This window comes from Bidens hawaiensis, unplaced genomic scaffold (genome assembly GCF_021521415.1).
Source record: "Bidens hawaiensis isolate Kalapana, Puna unplaced genomic scaffold, B.hawaiensis_p1.1 tig00012045_1, whole genome shotgun sequence".
NCBI lineage: Eukaryota > Viridiplantae > Streptophyta > Magnoliopsida > Asterales > Asteraceae > Bidens > Bidens hawaiensis.
In genome coordinates, this window is record NW_027491966.1 from 290007 (window position 1) to 316357 (window position 26351).

General features: G+C 36.3%; 1 protein-coding gene across 1 annotated transcript in view; it reads right to left on the bottom strand.

Moving 5' to 3' along the window:
* Positions 1–3327: 3327 nt before the first annotated feature.
* Positions 3328–26351, bottom strand: part of LOC143539772 (uncharacterized) — a 123471-nt gene continuing 100447 nt past the window's right edge. The window contains exons 2-3 of the mRNA XM_077032989.1: positions 6605–8755; positions 3328–3332 (exon numbers count right to left, since the gene is read on the bottom strand). Coding sequence (XP_076889104.1) covers positions 3328–3332; positions 6605–7946 — 1347 coding nt within the window. The 5' untranslated portion in view covers positions 7947–8755. The remainder of the gene's footprint in view (positions 3333–6604; positions 8756–26351) is intronic.

Sequence of the window (26351 nt, forward strand, 5' to 3'; positions counted from 1 at the left end):
CTTGCAACAAGGCGCACATATTGTTCTTTTACTTGAATGGATATGTCGGTTCGTTCGCCATAACTGTATAAACACAAACAAAATCATATTCAAAGTAAAAAATTAGTCATAAAGTTCATAACTCTGAAACATTTTTTGGTTAAAATTTGAAGAAGTAAGAAGAAGTTTTCTTTAAGAACATGCGCTTCGACAAATTTGTAACCTACATAAGAAACAGAGATGTCATTTTAATCAGAAATTAAAGTGAGAATATACATAATCTTCATCAGAAAACATTCAAATGAATCTTACCGAGTCGGATTGAGTGGGCTAACTAATTAGGGTATGGAAAATGATTAAGCGGTTGATATTCTGGAAACAAGAGCAAGAGCAGTTTGCAAAAGTGTTTAGAGAGAGAAGTGAAGCATGAAATTTCACCAAGTCCCTGTTAAATACCTTTTGAAAGTGGGTTTAAATGCATTTTGTCTTTTTGTGGGAAAAAGCTGTCAAACCGTTACAATATCTTATTTAAAAATTTTCTCATTTAAAACCTTGCTCAATAAAGCACATTTAGCGAACCTTGTTCAGAAAAGTTAATTTCACAAAGCTTGCTAGGTATAATGTAATTTATAAACCTTGCTCGTTCCAGAATTTGTTCAGATCTTATAAAGATAAAAATAAGTCAAGAGAATAAAATGAAGGAAGCTTATTCGAAATACAAGATTGTTTGCTAGGAATCAATAAAGACACTCAAAATAACATCTTAGAAATACTTCTAATAGACAACCTTTCTCGAATAACTTAACATATCATAAACCTTACACGAAAACTTAAAGTAGTTAACAAATATTCAGTTTAGTTCATTCTCATAATAAAGTGTGCCCGAAAACAATTTAGAAGTGCAAAGTGTGATAGAGAATACTTATCTATCCTAAGATATAAAAGTATGCTCTAAACACAAAGTGTACTCGAAAATATATAAATCATTTAAGCAAATATAACCATCAAGCTTGCCCGGATATCTCAAATAGTTAAACAAAACAACTAAGTTTGCTAGAATTGCCTAAGAATCTCAAAGCTTGCCTAAGAATCTCAAAGCTTGCCTAAGTCAAATGTTCAATAAAACAACTAAGTTTGCTAGAATAAATTAAACTTGTTAAAGCTTTCTTGAAATAACATACCAAGCATAAAGCTTTCTAGGATGACATAGAAATCCTATAAATAGCTAAGTTTGATAGAAAGTGCAGAAATCATCAAAGCTTGCTCGAATCAACATAATCAAACATATTCAAGTTTCAAGCTTGCCCGAAATAGTTAAACTTCAAATAAAACAGTTAAGTCTACTTGAAAGTAAGTAAAACATCAAAGCATGCTCGAAATGGATAAACTTAGACAAAAATATCTATGTTTGCTCGATAAGGTTGAAAATAATCAAACCTTACTCGGAAGAACATATTCTAACCTTTTCAGGTAAAATGCAACTCTTTTTGACTTAAACCAAATTTCTTAAAAGATTTTTTCATTAAAACTCATGTTTAAGAGCAAATGGTGCATTAAGAGATCAAATTTCAGTTACTTTCCTTTCTTTTTCTTTTGAAAAGATCTCAACATGGGATCATATTGGTTAAGTTGCCTCTCATTACTTCATTCTCAGCATTATTATGACATATCAGACAGGTTACCAGCAGGTCTATACTTAGCATGATTTTCGTTGCTTATTGGTGATATGCATTAAGGTTCATTTAAGTAGCATTATACATAAATGGACAACACTAAAAGTGCTATGATGCCTCATATCTCTTCTTAAAACTTATTTGGCTTTCCCTAGATCACCCCAATTTGACGTCAACCCCCTGACATTTGGTCAAAATCTTGTTATGACAGAACAGTTTAAATGATTTAGTTTTTTCTTTCCAAATTTACAAAAAATGTGAGGTTGAACATTGGACTTACATGCCACGCAAGTCGGACTTATAGGTCTTTCATTCGGAATGTTTAAAGGACTTATATGATTGCCTCCACCCCTGTAGTTCTAATTTAAACCCTCATGTTTGCATTTTCATAAAATTTGTGAACATTTCAACTTTCGGTAGAATAAATATCAAAATAACAAGTTCACATTTGTTCTTTGTCATATGTATAACATAAATCATTTAGTAGACCAAATACCAACGGGCTTGTGTATGGGTAATCACTTTTTTGCCTATCTTTCGGAGAGATGAATCTTGAGACATGCAAAGTCAACAATGTATCTGTTGGGTTTTAACAAGATTATCAAAGTGATAAAATCCCTATTTTACCAAAAACGCAGCGGATATAAATGTTATAAATCTTGTTAATATGATATGTATAAAACCAATTTTAAACATGCAAAACCCAAACCCGGATCCAAATACGAATTACACACTATCAAATACATGCATGTCACTATAAGTCCATGCATGTTACTACTACCTTTCAATATGACAAAACCGGGTGAAAGAGATGATAATTGAAAGGTAAGAACTTGAATATGGAAGCTCCTCAAGCTAGCATACCCCAAGCTTCACCAACACACCACTTCTAACTAGGATTTGCACTTGAAATTTTCTTCTTCTTTTCTTATGTTGGATGAAAATACCCAAGAGAGGAAGAGAGAAAAGTTTACTTGGAAGTTATGTGTGTTATGAAAGAATGAAAGAGAAAGACTTGGTTTTATTCAAAGGCATCTTTCTCTCCACCAATAATAACCATTGCATGTCACCACTCACCTTGCATGTCTCCACTCAAACATATAATAATATTACATTTGAAAGAGTATTATTCCTTTTCCTTTTTTTTATAAAGTTTTATATATATATATATATATATTATAAGTTTATAACTTATAACTTATGAAACTTATTATATGTTAAGATACATGCTTGGTTATTATTATTCACATATTGTTATTTAACCAACTTAAATACAGTATGTAATGTTCTTTCATAAAACATAAATCATCCATATGATTTGTTTATTACACAAGTACATTTTATTTAGAAACCCCTTTCCAAATAACTCAAGTGTTAATATTCATTTGTTATGATCACATCATATATGAACGAATACTATCGGTGTTTGTCTAGCTTGTTATTGGGTATGACCCGACTTGGATCATAACGTAGTAGCCACATCAATTTAATATGTCTCTTGGGCAGACCGAGTCCAACAATCTCCCACTTGCACAAGATACATAGAATATTGATGCAAGTAGCAAATACCGCCTAACTACGGTTTACTACCCCTAATACGTATGACGAAGTGCCATTCAATAACATCATCCCTTTCAAGTCCCATACTTGAAAATGATTTAGGTGAAACTATCATTTATCCTTTTGCCACAAATGTCATGTTAAATCCAGAGACACAGAGTGATCATTCTCTGTTGATTTAACTTGTCAAGCCTTAGACATTTAACTCTCAACGAATAAGAGGGAAAAATCCCATATTGACTACATACGTCTCTCACTATCACCTTGTACTATACTTGAGCTTAGCCTTATGTACTGACATATTTCAGAGCAGCGAAGAACTAAGTTAAACCATAATAGTCGATGAATATCAAGACCCAATATGTATCTCAGGTCGGAGGATACTATGAAGTTCGCCTTTACTCAAATTTACTTATGATCACAAATCCCAAGGATTCCATGCAGTAAAATTGAGAGCGGGTCAGTCCAATATTTATCACATAAATATCTATGAACCTTGGCAGCAACCCTTTGCTATATTCATACCTCATGAATATCTACCAATCCAAGTTCATAATAGTCTTACATTCACATTTGTTCCCACAAATATGAACAACTACGGACATTTAGAATAATTCAAATTATTCACGGATTTAAACATACTAAAATGGAACATAACTCAAGAACATGACCATAACCAAAACCAGATGATTGAGTTAAACTAAAATTGTTCCAATATCCAAATACAAATTTTGATCAAATCCAATCACTAGAATATCGAAGTCCTAAGGCGCAAGTATGACTCTCATGCTTCGGCCTTTCAAGGAGTTTCGTGAGTGGGTCCGCAATGTTTTGATCAGTGTGAACTTTGCGAATACATATGTTTCCCTTTTCAACCTCATCCCTTATGTAGTTGAATCTCCGCTCAATGTGCCTAGTCTTTTGATGTGCGCGGGGTTCCTTGATTTGAGCAATCGCACCCTCGTTGTCACAAAAGATCTCTAGAGGGTCCTAAATGGTACGAACCACTCCTAGATCGGCAATGAACTTTCTAATCCATGCAGCTTCTTGAGCTGCCAGGGAGGCGGCGATGTATTCAGATTCAGTGGTGGATAAAGCTACCACGTCTTGTTTTGCACTCTTCCATGAGACAGCACCACCATTGAAAACGAAAACGTATCCCGATTGTGATCGAGAAACATCTCGATCAGTTTGGAAACTCGCATCAGTGTAACCCTTTACAACGAGTTCCTGCTCACCAGAGCCATATATTAGAAATATATCCTTAGTCCTTCTAAGGTATTTCAATATGCTCTTAACAGCCATCCAATGGCTAGTTTCTCGGATTTTGTTGGTATCGACTTGTCATGCTCAAGGCGCATGACACATCCGGTCAAGTGCAAATCATGGCATACATGACGGATCCTATAGCAGATGCATATGGGATACCACTCATTTTGTCTTGCTCATCCTTTGAGCTTGGACATTGAGAAGCACTCAACATCGTTCCTCTTTGAATAGGTACCAAACCTTTCTTAGAGTTTTCCATCTTGAACCTTTTCAAGATCTTGTCAATGTATGCACTTTGATTAAACCTATCAACCGCCTTGATCTATCCCTATAGATTCTTATTCCCATAATATAGGCGGCTTCACCAAGATCCTTTATGGAAAAACAGCTTCCAAGCTAGGCTTTCACACTTTCCAAGGTTGGAATGTCATTTCCAAACAGTAATATGTCATTGACATATAATACCAGAAAGGTTATGATGCTCCCACTAGCTTTCTTATACACACAAGCTTCATCAGCGTTTTTGATGAATCCAAATTTCTTAACTTCATCATCAAAACGGTGATTCCAACTTCTGGATGCTTGTTTCAATCCATAGATTGATTTCTTCAACTTGCATACTTTGTTAGGATGTTGTGGATCGACAAAACCTTCAGGCTGAACCATATAAACATCTTCATTAAGATGCCCATTTAGAAAAGCAGTTTTGACATCCATTTGCCATATCTCATAGTCATAATATGCGGCTATGGCAAACAATATCCTTATAGACTTTAGCATCGCCACGGGCGAGAAAGTTTCATCATAATCAACCCCTTGAGTTTGAGTGAAACCCTTTGCAACAAGTTTAGCTTTATAAGTATCCAAGTTTCCATGCATATCAGTTTTCTTCTTGAAAACCCACTTACTTCCAACCAGCTTGGAATTTAGAGGTGGAGCAACCAAGTCCCATACTTGATTGTCATGCATGGATTGCATCTCAACATTCATGGCTTCTAGCCATTTGTCACAGTCAGATTGCGACATTGCATCTCGGTATGTGGTGGGTTCATCCGAATCAACCACGTAGCATCCATCCATGAAAAATCCATATCTCTCAGGTGGGGTGCTAACTCTACCAGATTTGCGAATGTTTTGTGTGTTTTGATCAACCATTTGATCATCCTCAACAACCTCTTGTTGATTGCTAGTGTCAACCAAACGTGTATCGGCTTGTAGTTCTCGATCCTCCTCGAGTTCTACAGTTCTATCAGTTCCTTCCATAAGGAACCTTCTTTCCAAGAACTTAGCCTTTCGAGCTATAAACACTTTATACTCGCTTGGATTGTAGAAATAATATCCCATCGAATCCGTGGGAAATCATACAAATATACACTTAGTGGATCGATATTCAATTTTGTCAGGGGTGTAGATCTTAACATAAGCCTCACAACCCCATACCTTTAAATATGAAAATTTTGGAGCCTTTCCATGCCATATTTCAAAAGGTGTCCTATCCACTTTCTTGGTTGGTGCCATATTTAAAATACGGGCAGCAGAGATCACAGCGAAACCCCAAAATGATAGAGGTAATGAGCATCTAGCCATCATGGATCGAACCATGTCCAATAAAGTTCGATTCCTCCTTTCGGACACACCATTATGTTGTGGTGTTCCAGGTGGAGTAAGTTGTGAGACAATCCCACAACTCCTAAGATGTTCTAGAAACGCATCATTGAGGTATTCACCTCCTCTATCGGAACGTAGTACTTTGATTGTTTTGTTGAGTTGATTTTGTACTTCATTTTGGAAGACTTTGAACATTTCAAAGGCCTCATTTTTGTGTCTTAACAAGAACAGATACCCATAGCGACTATAATCGTCGGTAAAGGTAATGAAGTATCTTTCACCATTTCTTGTCATTGTCCTAAAAGGTCCACATACATCCGAATGTATGATACCTAATAAGTCTTTCGCCTTTTCATTTGTTCCATTAAATGGTTCTTTGGTCATCTTTCCCAATAAACAAGATTCACATTCATCAAATGAATCAACATTTGATTTCAAAAGACCATTCTTTCGAAGTGTATGAATACGATTCTTTTTTATGTGACCAAGACGACAATGCCAATGAAAAGTATTACTCAAATCCATTTTGAGTCTTTTGGTGTTAGCTTGGTACAACGAGTTATCAATGTATGAGTCATCATGAATTAATTCATAAATGCCATAAAACGGCTTCGCTTTAAAATAAAAGACATTATCCATGAAAACATAAATACCATTATCAACAAACTTAAAGTCATAACCAGATTGTCTTAATACAGAAACAGAGATAATATTCCTAGTCAAACTAGGGGAATATAAAATGTTTTTCAAAACAATTTCCAAACCATTTGGAAGCTTTAAAACATAATCTCCTCGGGCTTGGACGTCAACCTTTGCTCCATTGCCCATGAAGAGACTTATATCTCCTTTCTTCACCTCATTTCTTCTTTTGAACCCCTGCAATGAATTGCATATGTGAGTTCCACATCCGGTATCCAATACCCATGTGTTAGAAGAAATAATATTAAGATCAATGTGAATCATAAAAGTTGTACCTGAGGTTTGCCCCATAGCTTTCAACTCCTTGAGATAGGTCGGACAGTTTCTCATCCAATGACCTATCTCACCACAACCAAAGCACGGATCCTTAGTGCTAACCTTAAGCTTCTTTGGCTTTGGCTCCGCCTTTGCCTTTCCCTTGAACCCCTTCTTGACTTGCCCCTTACCAACGGCAACCTTTGCTTTTGGTTCCGGGTGATGCCTTTTCTTCGAGCCACCCTCATTGATCGCAAGAACGGGTAAAACCTTTTTACCCATGCCGGCCTCGGCTGTCTTAAGCATTGCGTGAAGCTCACCAATGCTTTTGTCCCATCCATTCATGTTGTAGTTAATGACGAATGTCTCAAACCTTTTACTTAAGCCATTTAGGATTAAATCCGTGGCTAACTCTTTTGAGACGGGACAGTTAAGCCGTTCAAGCCGATCAATGTGGCTCTTCATCTTAAGTACATAAGATGAAACAGATTGGGTTTCTTCCATATGACATGCATGAAGCGCTCGAACCGTTTCGAATCGCTCAACCCGAGCTTGAGTAAGGAACATTTCCTTAAGTTGGGTTATCATGTCATACGCCCCATGATTCTCGAAATCCTTTTGGATCTCGGGAATCATTGTTCCCAACATGAGGCAAGAAACTTGCACCGAATCCTCGGTGTATTTTAACCAATCCGCATAGGCATCCAAGTTATTGACATCGGGTTCATCGGGAATAGGATCGTCTAAAATATAAGACTTCTTTTCTTGCTTGAGAACAATTCTCAAGTTTCGATACCAATCCATGAAGTTGGTAAAGTTTAGACGATCCTTATCCAGAGGGGATCTTAGTGATAGATTATGCACGTGTGGGATAATTGCGTTCGGTGCGTTGTTTGCGGCCATCTAAAAGAATTTTAACAAAGTTCAAATTAGTATTTTCAATATTAATAAATTTTTAATCTTTAATACCCTTTAAATGTCTCCAAGACAATTATTGATTAAAATCTAGAACCCAACGTTTCATTCAAATAATAGTTAGGTGACCTTTATCCTACTATTCAAATTAACAAGGTAGTCAACGTTTGACGATTGCAACCCTTTGCAACTTCTAGTTTTATGGGATCGGTTAAACATCATATGTTTAGTTGGTATGTTTAATCCCATCAACACCTTTGAACGCCATGTTAAGGTGATCCTATAATCATGGTTTCAAATCAAGTCATCCTACTTATACACACGTGTGAGTTTACTCATACAAGTGGTTAGGTGATCCTAATGCCAAAAGTACTTGTAAAATCACCTTAAGATCACAAGTTTTCTTAAAAGTGCTTAGGTGATCCTAACTCACTTTCAAGTCTACAAGTGACTTAAGTGTCGTATAAAAAGATGGTGTTTAACTTGTTTTAAAAGGGATTTAAGTTTTCTAAATTCTAGATTGGAAAACTATTTATTGTACCTTTCATTTGCATGCATTCAAATGTATGGTACTTAGTTGAAAAACCCATTTTCAAAGTTCCTATTAATAAAACCCATTTTATTATGAAATCATTATTTATTAATAAAACCAATTTTTTTATTACCTAACGATTTCTAAGGAACCAATTTTATGCTAGTTGATTTTAAGCAAACCATATTGCAAATAATACAAACATAAGTAAATCAACCATGCAAGCATAAAATATACACAACCACAAGTTCATAACCATAGCCTCCTAATGTTGACCACACTTGTTGACCGAAGACAAGTGTGTCAAAAAGTCTCTCCTAAGGGACCCAAAAGAACATGCACTTGTGTCGGTGAACTCCCACTTGATTCCGCATCCATATGCTCCAAGTGTTTACCCTGGTGTTGTGGTCTCCATCATTTTATTTGGGCTTCCATCCATGCATCTTCTTTTACAAAATATATCCTAATACATTTTTTTAGTAAAAGAAATACATCTAATCTACTTATTATTACAAACCAAATAAATGAATAAATAGATTACAAACCCAAATAAATATTACAACCAAATCGAATGAACAAACAACCAACACAATAATTCAACCAAACACAAGGCCATGGCTAGGTTATGAACATCTATTACACATCCAAATATGCAATAATACAAGACCAAAATGGTTCCCCTTTTGCCTCAAAACTTTCGGCCAAAGCTTAAGCAAACCGAAAGTTTCGGGTTTTGTCCAAACAAACTAAACAATCGTCCAAATGACTTGGTTTTTCAAGATTACCACATGCATGTAAAGTATAACCTTGAAAAACCATGGGGTAACCAAAACCCCAAAAAGTTTCGGCCAAATGGTGAAACCCACCATAAACCCGAAAAATTTTGGGTCTAATAAAGCATGCATTCGTATAAGCGGCTCTTGATGCCATTATTGGGTTTTAACAAGATTATCAAAGTGATAAAATCCCTATTTTACCAAAAACGCAGCGGATATAAAAGTTTTAAATCTTGTTAATATGATATGTATATAACCAATTTTAAACATGCAAAACCCAAACCCGGATCCAAATACGAATTACACACTATCAAATACATGCATGTCACTATAAGTCCATGCATGTTACTACTACCTTTCAATATGACAAAACCGGGTGAAAGAGATGATGATTGAAAGGTAAGAACTTGAATATGGAAGCTCCTTAAGCTAGCATACCCCATGCTTCAACAACACACCACTTCTAGCTAGGATTTGCACTTGAAATTTTCTTCTTCTTTTCTTATGTTGGATGAAAATACCCAAGAGAGGAAGAGAGAAAAGTTTACTTGGAAATTATGTGTGTTATGAAAGAATGAAAGAGAAAGACTTGGTTTTATTTAAAGGCATCTTTATCTCCACTAATAATAACCATTGCATGTCTCCACTCAAACATATAATAATATTACATTTGAAAGAGTATTATTCCTTTTCCTTTTTTTATAAAGTTATATATATATATATATATATATATATTTATATATTTATAAGTTTATAAATTATAACTTATAAAACTTATTATATGTTAAGATACATGCTTGGTTATTATTATTCACATATTCTTATTCAACCAACTTAAATAACACTATGTAATGTTCTCTCATAAAACATAAATCATCCATATGATTTGTTTATTACACAAGTGCATTTTATTTAGAAACCTCTTTCCAAATAACTCAAGTGTTAATATTCATTTGTTATGATCACATCATATGTAAACGAATATTATCGGTGTTTGTCTAGCTTGTTATTGGGTATGACCCGACTTGGATCATAACGTACTAGCCACATCAATTATAATATGTCTCTTGGGCAGACCGAGTCCAACAGTATCTCCACATATAGATTAGCATTTGTCATTATGTTTATATCACCTCATATTTTACACATCATGGAAAACAACCATACTTGATAATGAATGTACCAAATGTCTTTTTAGCCTATTAAATCCATAAGATTAGCGAAAATAACCAATGTACTATCATTTCCCAATTAGGTTGGATCAATTTTTCACTTTCAACTTTTTAAGCTTCTACAAAGCTTGAACTAAATAATCTTATCACGTCTTTGCACCGTTAAATTTGCTTTGTTTTGACATAAGTGTTTTGAGAAAAATTTTCTTTATTAAAATTCATTCGAGCAGCCAATTTTGTCACAAAAACACATTTTGACACAAACATTTTGAAGCATATTCAAAACACATATTCAAATCTCAAAACAATGACATCATCAAAACAAGCAGACATCACAAAATTAATAGTCTAGCATATCCTAATAACATCATCATATAAGATAATTCACATAATCCAGATATCAGATAAGCACATTCATAGAGATCTAATCAAATACTTATCATGACATCACATATTCACTGATAATTACCTTAAGTATCAAAGACACCTAACTTACACAAATAGTCATTCAGATCACATATTTGCAAACATTAAACACAGTTTCACACATCAATCAAACATGCATTCATCAAGACTTTAAAAAGATAGTTAGTTCGCAAAAGAAGCACACATCATCAATCAGACCTCATTAGAGTTGATCATTCCCAGGGCTTTCAGAAGAAAGTTAAATCTGGTTCTATCAAGTGGCTTGGTGAATAGGTCAGCTAAATTATCACTTGTGTCAACTCTTTTCACTTCAATTAAACATTTTTCACTACAATCTCTAATAAAATGATGTCTGATTTCAATGTGCTTGGTCTTGGAATGCTGTATAGGATTTTTAACAATAAATGATGCAACAGTATTATCAATGAAAACAGGAGTGTTTAGAAAATTCAAACCTTAATCCAGCATTTGATTCTGAATCCAGAGAACTTGTGCACAACACGTAGAGGCAGCAATATACTTAGCTTTAGCAGTTGAGATGGACACAGTAGTCTATTTCTTACATCGCCAAGACACTAGCCTATTGAGATGGACACAGTTGATATGGACTTGAATTGTCACTTTCAACAGAAACTTGATCACTTGAATCACTCAAGTCATCTTTGTTCAAACAATAATTATCAAAGTCATCCTCATAGACTTGAATTCCCACCGGTTTCTCTTCTTTCACATTTTCTTTCAGTACAGACACTCCATCTTCACTCACTTCTACCAACTTGTAGTTGTCAAGAAATTCCTCTTTATTTTGAAAAACATATCTGAACTGATTAAGGTATGCCTCCCTCTTCTCTTTATCAACTTTCAAAGAGTAGTTGTCATTGGATGGTGGAGGTACAACCATATACTTATCTTCCTCTTTCATCCTGTTCTGAATTCCATAAATATTTCTAGTTGAGACAAGGTTTTTCAAGAATTCAGTTTCCACTTGAAGTGTGGTATTCTTCACCTTCTCCTCAACAACCATCCTTTTCAATCCTTCAACTTCTGTCACATATCTTGACTGTTTTCTGTAGCTATCCATACAGTCTTGCTCAAGGATCTTGATTCTATCTTCATATGCCAGATCACTTGATTGATATACATTAATCATGCTTTGCTTTCTAAAGCAATCACTTTCAAGTATTCCTATCTTCAATTTAAGATATTCAATAGTTTCAAGTAATTCAAGTGTTAAGTTTGAATGTACCTGAGTAGAAGAAGAACCAGCTTCATTTTCTCTTTGAGCCATTAGTGCAACATTTGCTTTGCTTACGTCATCAGCATGATTACTCCAGTCAAAATCACCATCTTGTTGATTAGCAGCCAATGCAACATTTCCCTGATTTCTAGGCTGATTACTGATGTTTCTGCTGGTGTTGTTGGGAGCATTTGGAGGGTTTTGATTGTTGTTTCTCTGGTAGTTTTGGTTTTGAGGGACAACTTTTTGATTGTTCTTTTGTGGCTGTTGGTAATTGTTGTTGAAGTTGGGGTTACTGTTGAAATTGCTGTAGTTTCTTGACTGGCCTTGCTGGTATTGATTCTGAAATTGGTTACGATTTCTGAGCTGATACTGCTGACCTTAATTGTTGTTGAACTGTCTACGCAGGTTGCACCCTCTTGCAAAATGTCCAGGTTGTTGACAGTTATAGCATATGGCTTTTGACTTGTCAAACCCAATTCTTTCATTTGGACCTGATAGAAGAGATCTACTAGTCATGTTGACTAGCCTTTTGCTTCTTAATGCCAGCATGGTTGCCTGCCACTTCAAGTCCATGTCCTCCAGATCATCACCATCAATTTGCTCAAGATCATCTTGAACAACACTGGTATGGATCATGTTCTTGCAAAAAAAGGCATTGTAGGAGTCTGTGAACATTGAGAACAAAGCTTGGTATTCATTTCCTTGACTTCCATTTCCACCAACAAAAGGTGCATGCCCACTTGCCATTGAGGCAGAGTCATCATCAATTAACTGAACATTAAACCTCGATTGACTTCCTTGATTACTTGAAGCTTCCAACAACATTTTCTCTTGGTGTTTCACCACCATACTCACTTGCTTCTTAAATAATTGGAATTTGTTGTTGGTTCTTGGTAGAAAAATTACCCATTGGAGCAATAAGAGCATTTCATACTTGGAAACAAGGCTTGTCTTCCCTAATCATTTCATTCTCTATCATCTCAATCTCAGCAGCCTGTAAATAGCAAATCACATCATCAAGTTTCAGTGTGTCATAATTTGGTTTCTACCTGATAAACTTGCTTGCAGTGTACCATTCTTTTGACAATGATGACAGTAACTTTGTGTTCAAGTCAGAGTCAGACACAACATAATCATTTGTTCTTATCTCATTCACAATTGTTAAGAATCTCTCCAGCACAGACTTGAGTCTCTCACCATCCTTGTACTTGAACCTGTCAATTTGCTGCTTCATCCTCTCCTTCTTGATATTCTTCAGTTCCGAGTTGCCTTCAAACATCTCTAGTAAGGCATCATACATAGCCTTTGCAATATGATGGTGAGCAACTTTTGTGAGAATCTCCCAAGATAGACCCAGTTTCAACATGGCAAGTGCTCTATCGTCAACCTTCTTCATTCGTGCTTCAACAACCGGATTGTTGTTTGCTCCTTCAGGCACATAAGGTCCGTTTTTGATAGAAGTCCACATTTCAACATCATTATAACATACAAAAGCTTCAAAGAGCACCTTCCACTTTTTCATGTGCATACAATCTTGGAATCTTGTTAGTAGAGACTTCTTGCTCTTCGTAACCAGACATCTTTTTGGAATTTGTAGAAGATTTTTGAAAAACAGAGAACAATAGTTGAAAAGCTTAAACAAACTTTTAAAACTCTTTTAAAAAATAATCAGTTTGTGGATGAAATCCTCAGATCTGATGTATCTAGTCAAATAAGAGCAAGATCTAAAAATAAAAATGCAAACTTTAATGTAGACAAAAGAAAGAAGACACCAAATGTTGTAGATCTGGATGAAAAATGGAGAAACAGAGCTACTGACGTCACAGATCAATGAAACAGTGCTTCAACTAACGTCATTCTTCATCTTCAAATCTTTAACAATAAGCTACCGTTCTTTACCCGAATAGCAGGACACATCTCTGATACCACTTGTCGATCCCGTATAACGATCATTATACCACTGTCGCAACCCACACCATTAGGTGTTGACAGGAGGGTTAACGACTTACTATTTAGGGTAAGACCATTATCGTATTAATGGCAGATCACTAACACAATGTACGTTGCTTTAAAATACTAAAGTTAACAAACACACACTGTCACTTAAAATATTTCCATTTATAGAAAGATTAATACAAGTGAGAATCAATCAGGGTTTCATAAAGGGAATATTTTTGTCAGGACCTAATAAAGAACAACCATCACAATCAAAGTCAGGAATAATAACAAGCTGTCTTAATCGTATCCATCATCTCTTTTCAGGTGTGCCCTAATTATTCTATTTATAGGCCTACCCTGACAACTATCATTCATTCTCGAAATCCTAATTAATGATAAATAATTAGAAAAACATATTACAAAAGATTCTAAGTGTAAAACAGGTCTTCGAGTAAGCTTTGCAGCTTTTGTCTTCTTCGAGCAGACCTTTTAACCAAAGTGTGTTGGGAACAATTCTCCGGATAGACTTTACTAGAATATTTTCCTTAGAAAATATTCACCTAGCAGAATTCAATCTTCTTGACCATAGCAAACTTTGCCCGATATGGTCCTACGAGCAAACTTGTTCTTTAGAGATCCCTTCAACTCATTGTTAATTAATAACTTATTGAGCATACTCAAGTGTGTTGGTAACACTATAGACTTGTGTTGGTAGCACTATAGTTCTCGGAGTTGAACCTTATGAACTTTTCTTCAAGCATGCTTGGACCACTTTTTATTATTGAATAACCTTGCTAGATCTTCCAAAATACTTGGTTTCTTTAGCTTGGTTTAGCCAAGAGCTGGCTGGGAAAGCAAATCTTGCTTGGCTTTGAAGAACAAACATGCTAGACAAAGTGCACCCTGCTCGGATTGACACTTATGAAGACTTCAAGAAGATAACCTTTCCTGGAAGGCAAAATACCTTGCTAGGCTAAGTAAAACCTTGCTGGGAGGTCTGAGCTTGCTTGGTATCCATACTGAGTAGTTTTTTGGAGAGGTTGAGAAGTTTCCAATCTTCATGTAGCACTTTTCTCATCGCAACAGAATGGAAATAATCCCATTCCGGAAAGACTTAAATATGCTTGCTTGTTCAAGGGTTTTGGATCCACATTAACTGGATCTGCTATAAAATGGCTGCTATGTCTTCCTCCTTACTCAATTACTTCATTTTCGCACTTAGTTAATTTATTCGATAGCCAATTTTTTTATAGTAGAAAGTTTGTGAAATTAGCTAGTGATTTATACCGTGTTGTCCAACCTCATGATGAATCCTTAAGAGATTTTGTCACCAAGCTTGGAAGGGAGGCCTTGGATATCCTAAATCTTGACATGGCTACGGCTGTTGAGGCATTCAAGATGGGATTACAAAAGGGCTCCCCATTTTATGATGATCTTGTTTTAACCCCATGTAGGACATTGCAAAGGCATAATATTTATGCTGAGGATACTCAATCCTTAAGTGACTTGTGGATCAGTTATCCGTGAGATATGTTCAAGGTTGCAAATGATCGAGGATCCTTGGTATTATTTGTTTACTAACGATTTTATTTGAGTGGTGTTGTGATCAATAGGCATAACGGCTCTATGACCAAGTCTACCTGATATCTCGCTACTAGACTCCTTCCGCACGTGGTCAAAGGGAATGAGAGCATCTAGTGGAAGAGTGGCGCAAAAGTAGGAGCATTTGTGATATAATGCTAAATATTTATGTTTCCCTTGTTTATTTTATTTAATATTTTTTTGTTCGTTTTTAGTCAAGATTTGTATACTACTAACGTTTTTATGTTTCATAGATTCCGGGATTTTATCGTGATTAAAAAGTGCGAAAAACGAGCTACAACGAGCCGAAACGGAGATCTGGAACACATCAGGAAGGAGCCGGACAGAGAACCGGTTAGACCGGGCCGGTCTGACCGGCCCCCTTGGTGGAGCACGCGGCGCTGCACCTAGGGGAAAGGCAAAAAGGGCGCCTAGGCACAACTGGGCTAAAATTATTTTGTTTTTGCTTACTGTCGGGCCTTGTTTTCGCTATTTAAACACCTTTAACTTAAACCTGACATAACCTGGAAGACACCAGACGATTTTAGAGTTTCTTGGAGCATACTTTGGTGTCTTGTGGTGATTTTGAAGGCACAAGAACAACCGGTGAATAGCTTTACGTTCAAGATCGAATACTACGGGTTTTATCGCCTTTAATCTTTTGTTTCTCATTATTTCACCATGTTTTCTGTTTTATTTACTTTGTTTGATTTAGATTATATGATGCTAGGCTAAACTTCAAAAACTACCTAGGTCGTGATGAACCTTTGTTCGGTTTGATTTTGATTAGGATTTCTTTTCGTTATGGATTTTATGTTCTAAGTAAAGTGCTGAGTTTGAATTAATTGATGCGTGTGATTGATTGGTTTTATTTACTTGGATTTATTGTTTCACATTACGCTTGGTGATTGTTTCATAGGATAGGGTTTTGTTAGGTCATTTACTATGTGTTCTTGACTAGTTTATGATTGATATGCATTAAAATGATAGAAACAATAAAATCAATTAAATAGATAAAAGTGAGCTGCTAGCCTAGAAAGCTGTAAGATGATAGGTTATTGATAGATCTTTGTTGGTCAGGATTGCTAGATTTAATTGTTCGTAAGGAGTCCGTCTAGGTTTGATTGTCAGCTTAGTATATTAAGTCAATCGAGTCTTCTTAACTATCGTTAATTTCTGCGCTGTAAGGTATGATTTCGTCATAAAGATACTTAGACATAAATTATTAAATAACCGTAAGGAAGTTTAATTCATAAAACTGGTGAGTCTTAAAACTTGTTAGAAATCCATAGGTGTCTTCTTGAAGGTCAAGGGTCCTGTTCGGGTTTTCTGTCAAGGGTCAATTTTATGATCCCAGTTCCATATCTTAAGTTTCCCATTTGATTGAATGTCGTGACATCGGGGATTCTAGCCTAGGTAGTTATTTTTATCATCTGAGTTAATCTAAGTGTTTTGATAGTTTATTATATTTTATTTAATTAGGTTTAGGTTTAGTTAATTAATAATTAGTTTATAACCCCCCTTTAAACATTATTATTAAATAGTCACGTCTTGTAGTTGAGTCTAATTAGCTAGTATGCGTAATTTATAGAGTCTCGTGGTTTCGATATCCGGACTTACTTAGCTGTACTAGAGTCGACCGGTACACTTGCCGGTTAGTAGTTTAAGTTAAGTTTAAGAGTCTAGAATTATTACTTAGTGTCTAGATTAGCTTATTTTTAGTTAATAATTATTTGAATACTTCAAGCACATCAAGTTTTTTGGCGCCGTTGCTGGGGACTCTAGGCAATTGTGTTGTTAGATTTGATTGGACTTACTTGCTATATACGTGCTATTGTGATTTTGCTTTTGAGTTTTTAGGGTTTTAGTTAATTAGATAATTACGTGTTTATTTATTTATTTATTTTTCTGTGAGTCGTAGGTGTCTAATTGTCCGTGTCTTTTGCTTGTTTAGATTCTTGTAATTATGTGTGAAATTTGTAATGAGCCTCACTTTACCATTAAATGTCCATACAATAGTAACCTTAATTGTGATACGTGTGGTGATCTTTATTTACACTATGATTGTCGATACAAGGGTTCTCTCTTTATTTGTTATAGATGCGTTGGTTCTCATATGACTCGTGCATGTCAATATAATCGTACTAACCCTTATGTGAAGCCGGTACAAAATTTTTCACAGGGACCTTTTCCGTATTATTTTGATAATTCGTATCAGCAACCTCAGCAAAAACCAGGAGCAGTGTTATGATCAATTTTCTAAAAGCCTTTCTGATGAGGATGTAGCTGCTATGGGTATGATAGAAAAGATGTTGGTCCAATACATGGCTACAGATACCCAAAAGATGCTCGTTGAGCATGATACCATCTTCAAAAATCACCAGGATATTATTACTGATCTCCAACGTCAAGTAGAAGAAATTTCTAGGAGACTGGATGAAGAAGATGAAATGGAGAGGTTAAGATCCTTGGAATATGTTGAGCACTCAGATGAGGAGATCATTCAAGTAACGGAGGGAAAAATGGATGTTGAAGTTCCACCTCCGGTTTCACATGCTATTATTGATTTTTGGAGTGACTCTGATGATGATTGTGACGAGGAGGAGTGGGCTGCATATCTGAGATCAGTTATGGTGAAACCTGTGTTTGAGGAAGAGATAGAATTGGGAGAGTCATTTGAGCTAATGTTTGGTGTTGAGGATATGGTTAAGGTTGATAATAAGCTTAATGAGGAAGATGAATTCTTGAATCTGGAGTTGGATAGATTGTCGGATTATGACGGCGGAGACACATTAGACGTTAATGAGGATGTTGCGTTTTTCGAGGCCCTACTTGTAGAGGACAGTGTAGATGAGGATGTGCTGTTAGAGGAAGAACACTATTGCCGACCCGTGGATTGTGTTTTGAATGCTTCCCGGGAATTAAAACCACGGGAGAAGGTCGAGGATGATAGGCTACCTGAAAACCGAAGTTGCGTTTACTTTAGAAGATGGTCTACGGGAATGAAAAAGCCTTTGCATGTCAAACACGACGAGTCTTCTCATACTTAGAACGCATTCGGCTCTTGCCAGGTAAGTTTAAATATAGGTGGTCTGACCCGTTACTGATTTTTAATTCTAAACAGGTTAGATAGGGTCCAGATAAAGAAGAAACCTCCTGATTAAGTTCAAGTGTGGGGAGGCTTCACAGGGTTTGTATAATTTATCGAGTCACTAACGTAGTATTTTGTAGTTCTTCTTTGTTTTGGTGTTTTTGAGTTTTGCTAGGTAAAAAAGAGACTGAATGAGCTAGAGAGAAGATCCCCCAAGGAAGACTTTAATGAAAAAGACAAGTGTGGGGATGGAGCAGCCGAGCCATATACTTTTTATTTATTTATTTGCTGCTAATTATTCATGTGTTATTTGTCGGTTGATTGAAACACTTTAATTGCTGAATATCTATCGTTACGATAAGATACATTTTTAGATATGTTTGTTTTGTTTTGCCGCTTACGTTCGTGAGAAAAGGAGTTACCATTTGCTGAGCACGTTCGTAGTTGGAGGGCATCCATGGAAGAAGACCTTAGCATCGTGTTCCATTCGCATATTACCAGCTAAGTTTTTTCCATTATCTAGCATTTTAATTTTTTTTATTTTATTTTGTTTTTATAATTTTTTGAGTTCTAGTTTTTGTAGTCCACTTTTATTTTATTTTTGTTTTAAGTCGTCATTATCCTTACATTGAAGACAATGCAAAATTTAAGTGTGGGGATAGGATATTTGAGTCGTAGTTTAAATGGAGTTTAAATTTAAAAAAAAAGACAAAAATAAATAAAAAAATTAAAAAAAAAATTGAAAAAAAATTGAAAAAATGTTTTAAAAATGTCCCTTGAGTTTAGTTTTTTTGCGTTAAAGTGGGAGATGATGATTTTATCGGAATTTAGTTTTTCAAACTACTAATAATATGAGATAAATAAAAGAAAGCGCACTTAACTTGGGATGTGTCGGTAGGCTCAGCCTTGAAAATGAAAGGGCAATTTGATAAAATGGTTAAAACGGAAATCTCTTGTGGGTAAAGCGTTTTGTCAGTGGAAAATAAGTAATGAAAAGTTTGGGCCATACTCAAGCCTCAATTTTTGGTATGAAAAGTGGAAATGTCATAATTTAAAAAAAAAAAAAAAACTGAATACGTTATCATATGATGCTTGGGTAGGTTTAACGTTAGAGAATGCCGTGTAGCCTGTGATATAAACTTAAAACTTCTAATTTAGTGTTTTACACCTCATCGGCGTATGGTTTTATAATCTCAAATCCTGTATTGATGGGATGCTTCGGGTCTGGAGACCATGGGTCTGTATGCCGACTATTCATCTAGGTATTCACAATTCCAAATGGGGGTGTGAATATTTAAAATAAAGCCAAAAAGAGCAAACCCTTATAAGTCTATAAACATGATCACAAGAGTACAAAAGTACAAATTCACTACAGACTTGATCATCCACGCTGTTAGCCATGTGGGGTCCCCTTGCTCGCGTCTCATTACCATTAAGAAACGGACCACAAGGGACACGCTACATGTATGCCCTACAGATGAAATTTTGTATACTCACCTATGGTGAAGGGTTCGGGGTGTTTCTTGATAACGGGGGTATGTCATGTTATGGGGAACACTAGCTATAAAATAATTGGACCTTAATCGTATCTAATGGCTGCTTGGTAGACTTTGATGCTTAAGCTTAGGTGGATAAACAATACCCTTGATCGTCTTAGCTATTCATGAAAAAATAGAGCAACAAAAGTTTTAAATCTGCTAATTTTGAGGTTTAAGTCAAGTTGGGGTGGTCTGGTCCGGTAAAAGCTGAAAACAAGCGGGTTTTAATTGTGTAAACCACTGAGAAAAAAATTGTCGGATCATATTTTTCCTGGTAAATATTAACGCATGGTTTTAAGTGGACAACAATATCGGTGATCGCGGTTTTGGCGTTATTCTGAGATTTAAAAATTAACCTATATGTTTTTTAGACTTTAATTTTCCGATTCTGATCCAACTGCATCAAACTTTTTCAGGGACGAAAAAAGAATAAGTGTGGGGATATTTGATATAATGCTAAATATTTATGTTTCCCTTGTTTATTTTATTTAATATTTTAATTGTTTTTGTTCATTTTTAGTCAAGATTTGTATACTACTAACGTTTTTATGTTTCGTAGGTTCCGGGATTTGATCGTGATTAAGAGGGGCGAAAAACGAGCTTCAACGAGCCGAAACGGAGATCCGGAACGCATCAGGAAGGAACCAGACAGAGAACCGTTCAGACCGGCCCCCTTGGTGGAGCACACGGCGCTGCGCCTAGGGGAAAGGCAAAAAGGCCTAGGGTTTTGTCGGGCCTTGTTTTCGCTATTTAAACACCTTTAACTTAAACCTGACACAAGCTAGAAGCCACCAGACGATTTTAGAGTTTCTTGGAGCATACTTTCGAGTCTTGTGGTGATTTTGAAGGCACGAGAACAGCCGGTGAAGAGCTTTACGTTCAAGATCGAAGACTACGGGTTTTATCGCCTTAAATCTTTTGTTTCTCATTATTTCACCATGTTTTCAGTTTTATTTGCTTTGTTTGATTTAGATTATATGATGCTAGGCTAAACGTCAAAAACTACCTAGGTCGTGATGAACCTTTGTTCGGTTTGATTTTGATTAGGATTTCTTTTCGTTATGGATTTTATGTTCTAAGTAAAGTGTTGAGTTTGAATTAATTGATGCGTATAATTGCTTGGTTTTATTTACTTGGATTTATTGTTTCACATTACGCTTGGTGATTGTTTCATAGGATAGGGTTTTGTTAGGTCATTTACTGTGTGTTCTTGACTAGTTTATGATTGATATACATTAAAATCATAGAAATAATAAAATCAATTAAATAGATAAAAGTGAGCTGCTAGCCTAGAAATCTGTATGGTGATTGGTTATTGATAGATCTTTGTTGGTCAGGATTGCTAGATTTAGTTCTTCGTAAGGAGTCCGTCTAGGTTTGATTGTCAGCTTACTCTATTAAGTCAATCGAGTCTTCTTAACTATCTTTGATTTCCGCGATGTAAGGTAGGATTTCGTCATAAAGATACTTAGACATAAATTATTAAATAACCGTAAGGAAGTTTAATTCATAAAACTGATGAGTCTTAAAACTTGTTAAAAATCCATAGGTGTCTTCTTAAAGTTTAAGGGTCCTGTTTGGGTTTTCTGTTAAGGGTCTATTTTACGATCCTAGTTCCATAACTTAAGTTTCCCATTTGATTGATTGTTGTGACATCGGGGATTCTAGCCTAGGTAGTTATTTTCATCATCTGAGTTAATCTAAGGGTTTTAATAGTTTATTATATTTTATTTAATTAGGTTTAGGTTTACTTAATTAATAATTAGTTTAAAACCCCCTTCAAACATTATTATTAAATAGTCACGTCTTGTAGTTGTGTCTAATTAGCTAGTATACGTAATTTAAAGAGTCTCGTGGGTTCGATATCCGGACTTACTTAGTTGTACTAGATTCGACCGGTACACTTGCCGATTAGTAGTTTAAGAGTCTAGAATCATTACTTAGTGTCTAGATTAGCTTATTTTTAGTTAATAATTATTTGAATACTTCAAGCACATCAATTTGATACTTCTATTTTTGTATTTAATAAGAGATATGATTAGTAGTTAAGGACACAGAACACATTCGTTAAGCAATACCGAGATCTCTCTCTAGCAACACACACATAAAGCTTTCATTGTATTACTGATCATTTTCTCAACACCTTGTAACACCCATTTTTGAGATTAATAATGTGGTGATTGACAATTGTCATCACCCGGGGTTTTTGTGCCGGCGATCCGATCAAGATCATGGGCTTTTTCTCGTAACAAATCACTGAGTTCCTTCATATTTCATTTACGTGTTCATCATCATCAATTAAGCACTAAACCTCACTTACGAATTTGGTTATACTATCCTTAATGATTTTTTGACCAAAAAAATTTGGCGCCCACCATGGGGCAATCGGTGCAATAATCTTTAATATTTCCTATCAATTTTCAACCTTTTCTACCTATACTACTATCAATGGCCTCTCAACAAACCTCTGCTTCAACCACCATGCCATCCTCGGTTCCTCTCTCATCAAGAGCTTCATTGCCGATGCCTCCACCACTAGCAGGAGCACCAAGGACTACCGCTGCTAGAAAAAAGACTCAAACTCCAGTCTACCATAGCTCAAAAACCACTGTAGATACTTCAGTGGTTAACTCTAACAATGATGTTTTTGCTATGTTTTCGCAGGTTAAAGCATATATGGAGCAACAAAGCAAGACTAACCAGAGGATCCTTTGTGAGATAGAAGATCTCATGAGGACTAAGAGGCCAGCGGAGGATCAGACTCCACTGATGCCTAGGATGTTGGATTTTACCACTCCAGCATTCTTGGCTTAACTTGCTCAAGGATCTACTATCCTCCAACCAGGGTCTATGGGTCAGCTGGCTCAGGGATCCTCGATTTTCCAGCAAGGATCATCTATCCTTCAACCAGGGTCCATGGGTCAGCAAACTCAAGGATCCTCGTCCCTTCAGCAAGGATCATCAATCCTTCAACCAGGATCCTCTGGGTTGTATCACCAAGGATCTTTCAACTTCTAGACTCAAGGATCCTTCTTCCAGAATCAAGGATCCTCGAGAATTCAGCATCAAAGGTCTTCAGAGGTCCATGAAGGAGACATCATCCCCATGCCGACCATTGCCTCTAGTGGACCAACTACCATAGCAAATGCTTCTTATCTTGGCTACTCTTTTTGGATGCCGACATTCAACCAACTAAGAGGTAACACATATAATCACATATCCTTAGAAACTAATCTTGGTTCCATTGAGGATGCAGGTATCAATCAGGCTATGGCTAAGGAACTTCAGAAGCTTAAGGATATGATATCCAGCATGCCAAGAGTGGTCCATCCAATTCCTGAAATATTAGAAGGGAGGCATAAGCTGTCCAGATTTGCTCCACCAATATGTGATGCTGACATCACAAAACCCTTTCAAACCCCCAATATTAAGGTGCATGATGGGACCACTGATCCGGAAGAGCATGTGGCTTAGTATAGGGAGAGGATGGTGATTAATCCAATTCCTGAAAGACTCAAGGAAGCTTGTCAATGCAAGGGCTTCAGATCCACACTAACAGGATCTGCACTTAAATAGCTGCTAAGTCTTCCTCCATATTCTGTAACTTCTTTTTCACATTTAGAAAACTTATTCAACAACCATTTTTCTTGTAGTAGGAAATTTGAAAACTTAACTAGTGATTTGTATAGAGTTCTCCAACCTTATGATGAATCCCTTAGGGATTTTGTTAGAAGGTTTGATAGGAGGCCCTAGAGATCCCTAATCTTGATATGGCTATGGCTGTTAAATACTTCAAGATGGGGCAACATAGGGGCTCCCTGTTTATTAATGATCTTGTGATGACCTGACTTTAGAGTTTAGATAAAGTCAGAAACAGGGCACTCATGTTTATAAGGCTAAATGATGACAAGAAGATCCAAGAACGGTTAAGAGCCCCAACAAAACAAGAGTATCCCAACAAGAAACAAGGATCCTCGTTCAAGAACAACAACTCGAAGCCTTATTCCAAATTCAACAATCAAAATGTCCGAGCATTCGAAGAATGAGATGATAACATTGAAGATTATCCAAGTATTTTCGAGTATTGCTTCTCTGTTGATACTCATGGTTTGATTTGTGCCATGAAGGATCTTGGAGATAAATCAAGGTGACCTCGGAAAAACGAGAAAACAACATCTTTCAAATACAAATCCAAGTGGTGTGCATTCCATGGGGATTTTGGCCATCAGACCGATGATTGTAGTGGTTTAAGGAGGGAAATTGGATACTTCCTAAGCAAGGGCCATTTCAAGGAGCTCTTTGGAAGAAACAAATCTAGGATCCAGGATCCTGAAGATGTCCCACAGAAAGCAACCACGCCCCCAACGGATGCACAAGTTATCAATTTCATCTCTGGTGGCTCAGATATATGTGGAACTTCCTTCTCCTCGGCCAAGAGACATGCTAAAGAGACTAAGTTGGAGAACGGGGAGCGACCTGTCATATCCACTACCTTATCGACTGAAAAGAGGATCTTCTTAGAAGAAGAGGATAAGACAAGCATCCAGGATCCTCATTACGACGGTTTGATTATAACTATGTTTATTGCTAATCATTATGTGCGCAGGATCCTAGTTGATGGAGGAAGTTCGATCAACATCATTCAATATGATGTACTCAAGAAGATGAATATCCCAGATTCAGAAATCGTTCCCCGATCATCCATGCTCGTCGGTTTCAGTGGCGAGACTAAGAAGACAATGCGGGACATCAAGATTCCTATATATATTGAGGGAGTAAATTCTTATAAAAAATTTTGTGTTATTGATAGTTTGTCTTGTTGCAATGTTATTCTTGGCAGGCCATGGCTACATGGAATGAAGACTGTAGTGTCTACTTATCACCAGTGTATCAAACTATCAACTCCTTGGAGGGTAGTGAGAATAGACGACGACCAAGTGGAAGCTAAGAACTATTACTCCTCATCCATGAAGCCAGCAGCTAAGCAAACGGTAGCATAGCAACTACAACAACATCCTAGGAACGTGCTGGAGGCTCGAGAACAAGACCTGAAATAAGTATCCTTGGACCTTGAGGATCCAGACGCAAAATTTTTCCTATGATCCAGTATCCCTACTAAGATTGAAGAGGATAAAATATCATTCCTCGAGCAACAAAAATCTACATTTGCCTTCAAGCACTCAAACATGACAGGTATTTCAAAGGAGGTAATTACTCATAAACTAGGCCTTGATAATTATATTAAACCCATCCATCAGAAGCGAAGGAAATTCACTCCTGAGAGGAACGCGATCATACAAGAAGAAGTTGAAAAACTTCTTAAGGCCGGTATGATCAGAGAGGTTAAGTATCCTCGATGGTTGGCTAATGTGGTTGTTGTTTCAAAAAAGAATGGAAAGTGGAGGATATGTGTCGATTTCACCGATTTAAACATGGCATGCCACAAGGATCCTTTTCCATTACCACATATAGACTCCATGGTGGATGCAACAGCAGGACATTATATGCTTACTTTTAAGGATGCTTCCTCTGGATTCCAAAAAATTCAGATGGAATCATCTGATCAATAAAATACAGCATTCATGACTCCTACTGCAATATATTGCTATATTGCCATGTCTTTTGAACTAAGAAATGCAGGTGCAACTTATCAACGCTTAGTCAACATGATGTTTAAATACCATTTATGGAAAACCATGGAAGTCTATATAAACGACATGGTAGTCAAATCCAAGAAGGCTGAGGATCATCTTAGAGACTTGGAAGAAGCTTTCAATATCCTTGATCAGTATTACATGAAACTCAATCCATATAAATGCCATTTTGGTGTTAAGGCGAGAAAGTTCCTTGGTTATATGGTCACTAAGAGGGTTATAGAGGCTAGCCTAGAACAAATACAAGCCATTATCAACCTAAAATCTCCCGTGAATGAAAAGGATGTACAAAGGTTGACTGGAAGAATCGCAGCCTTGAATAGGTTCATATCTCGATATTCGGAGAAATGTAAGGATTTTAATGATATCCTTAGAAAGAATAAAAAGTTCGAGTGGACGGAGAAGCGTGAGGCTGCACTCAAAGCCTTGAAGGATTACTTATCCT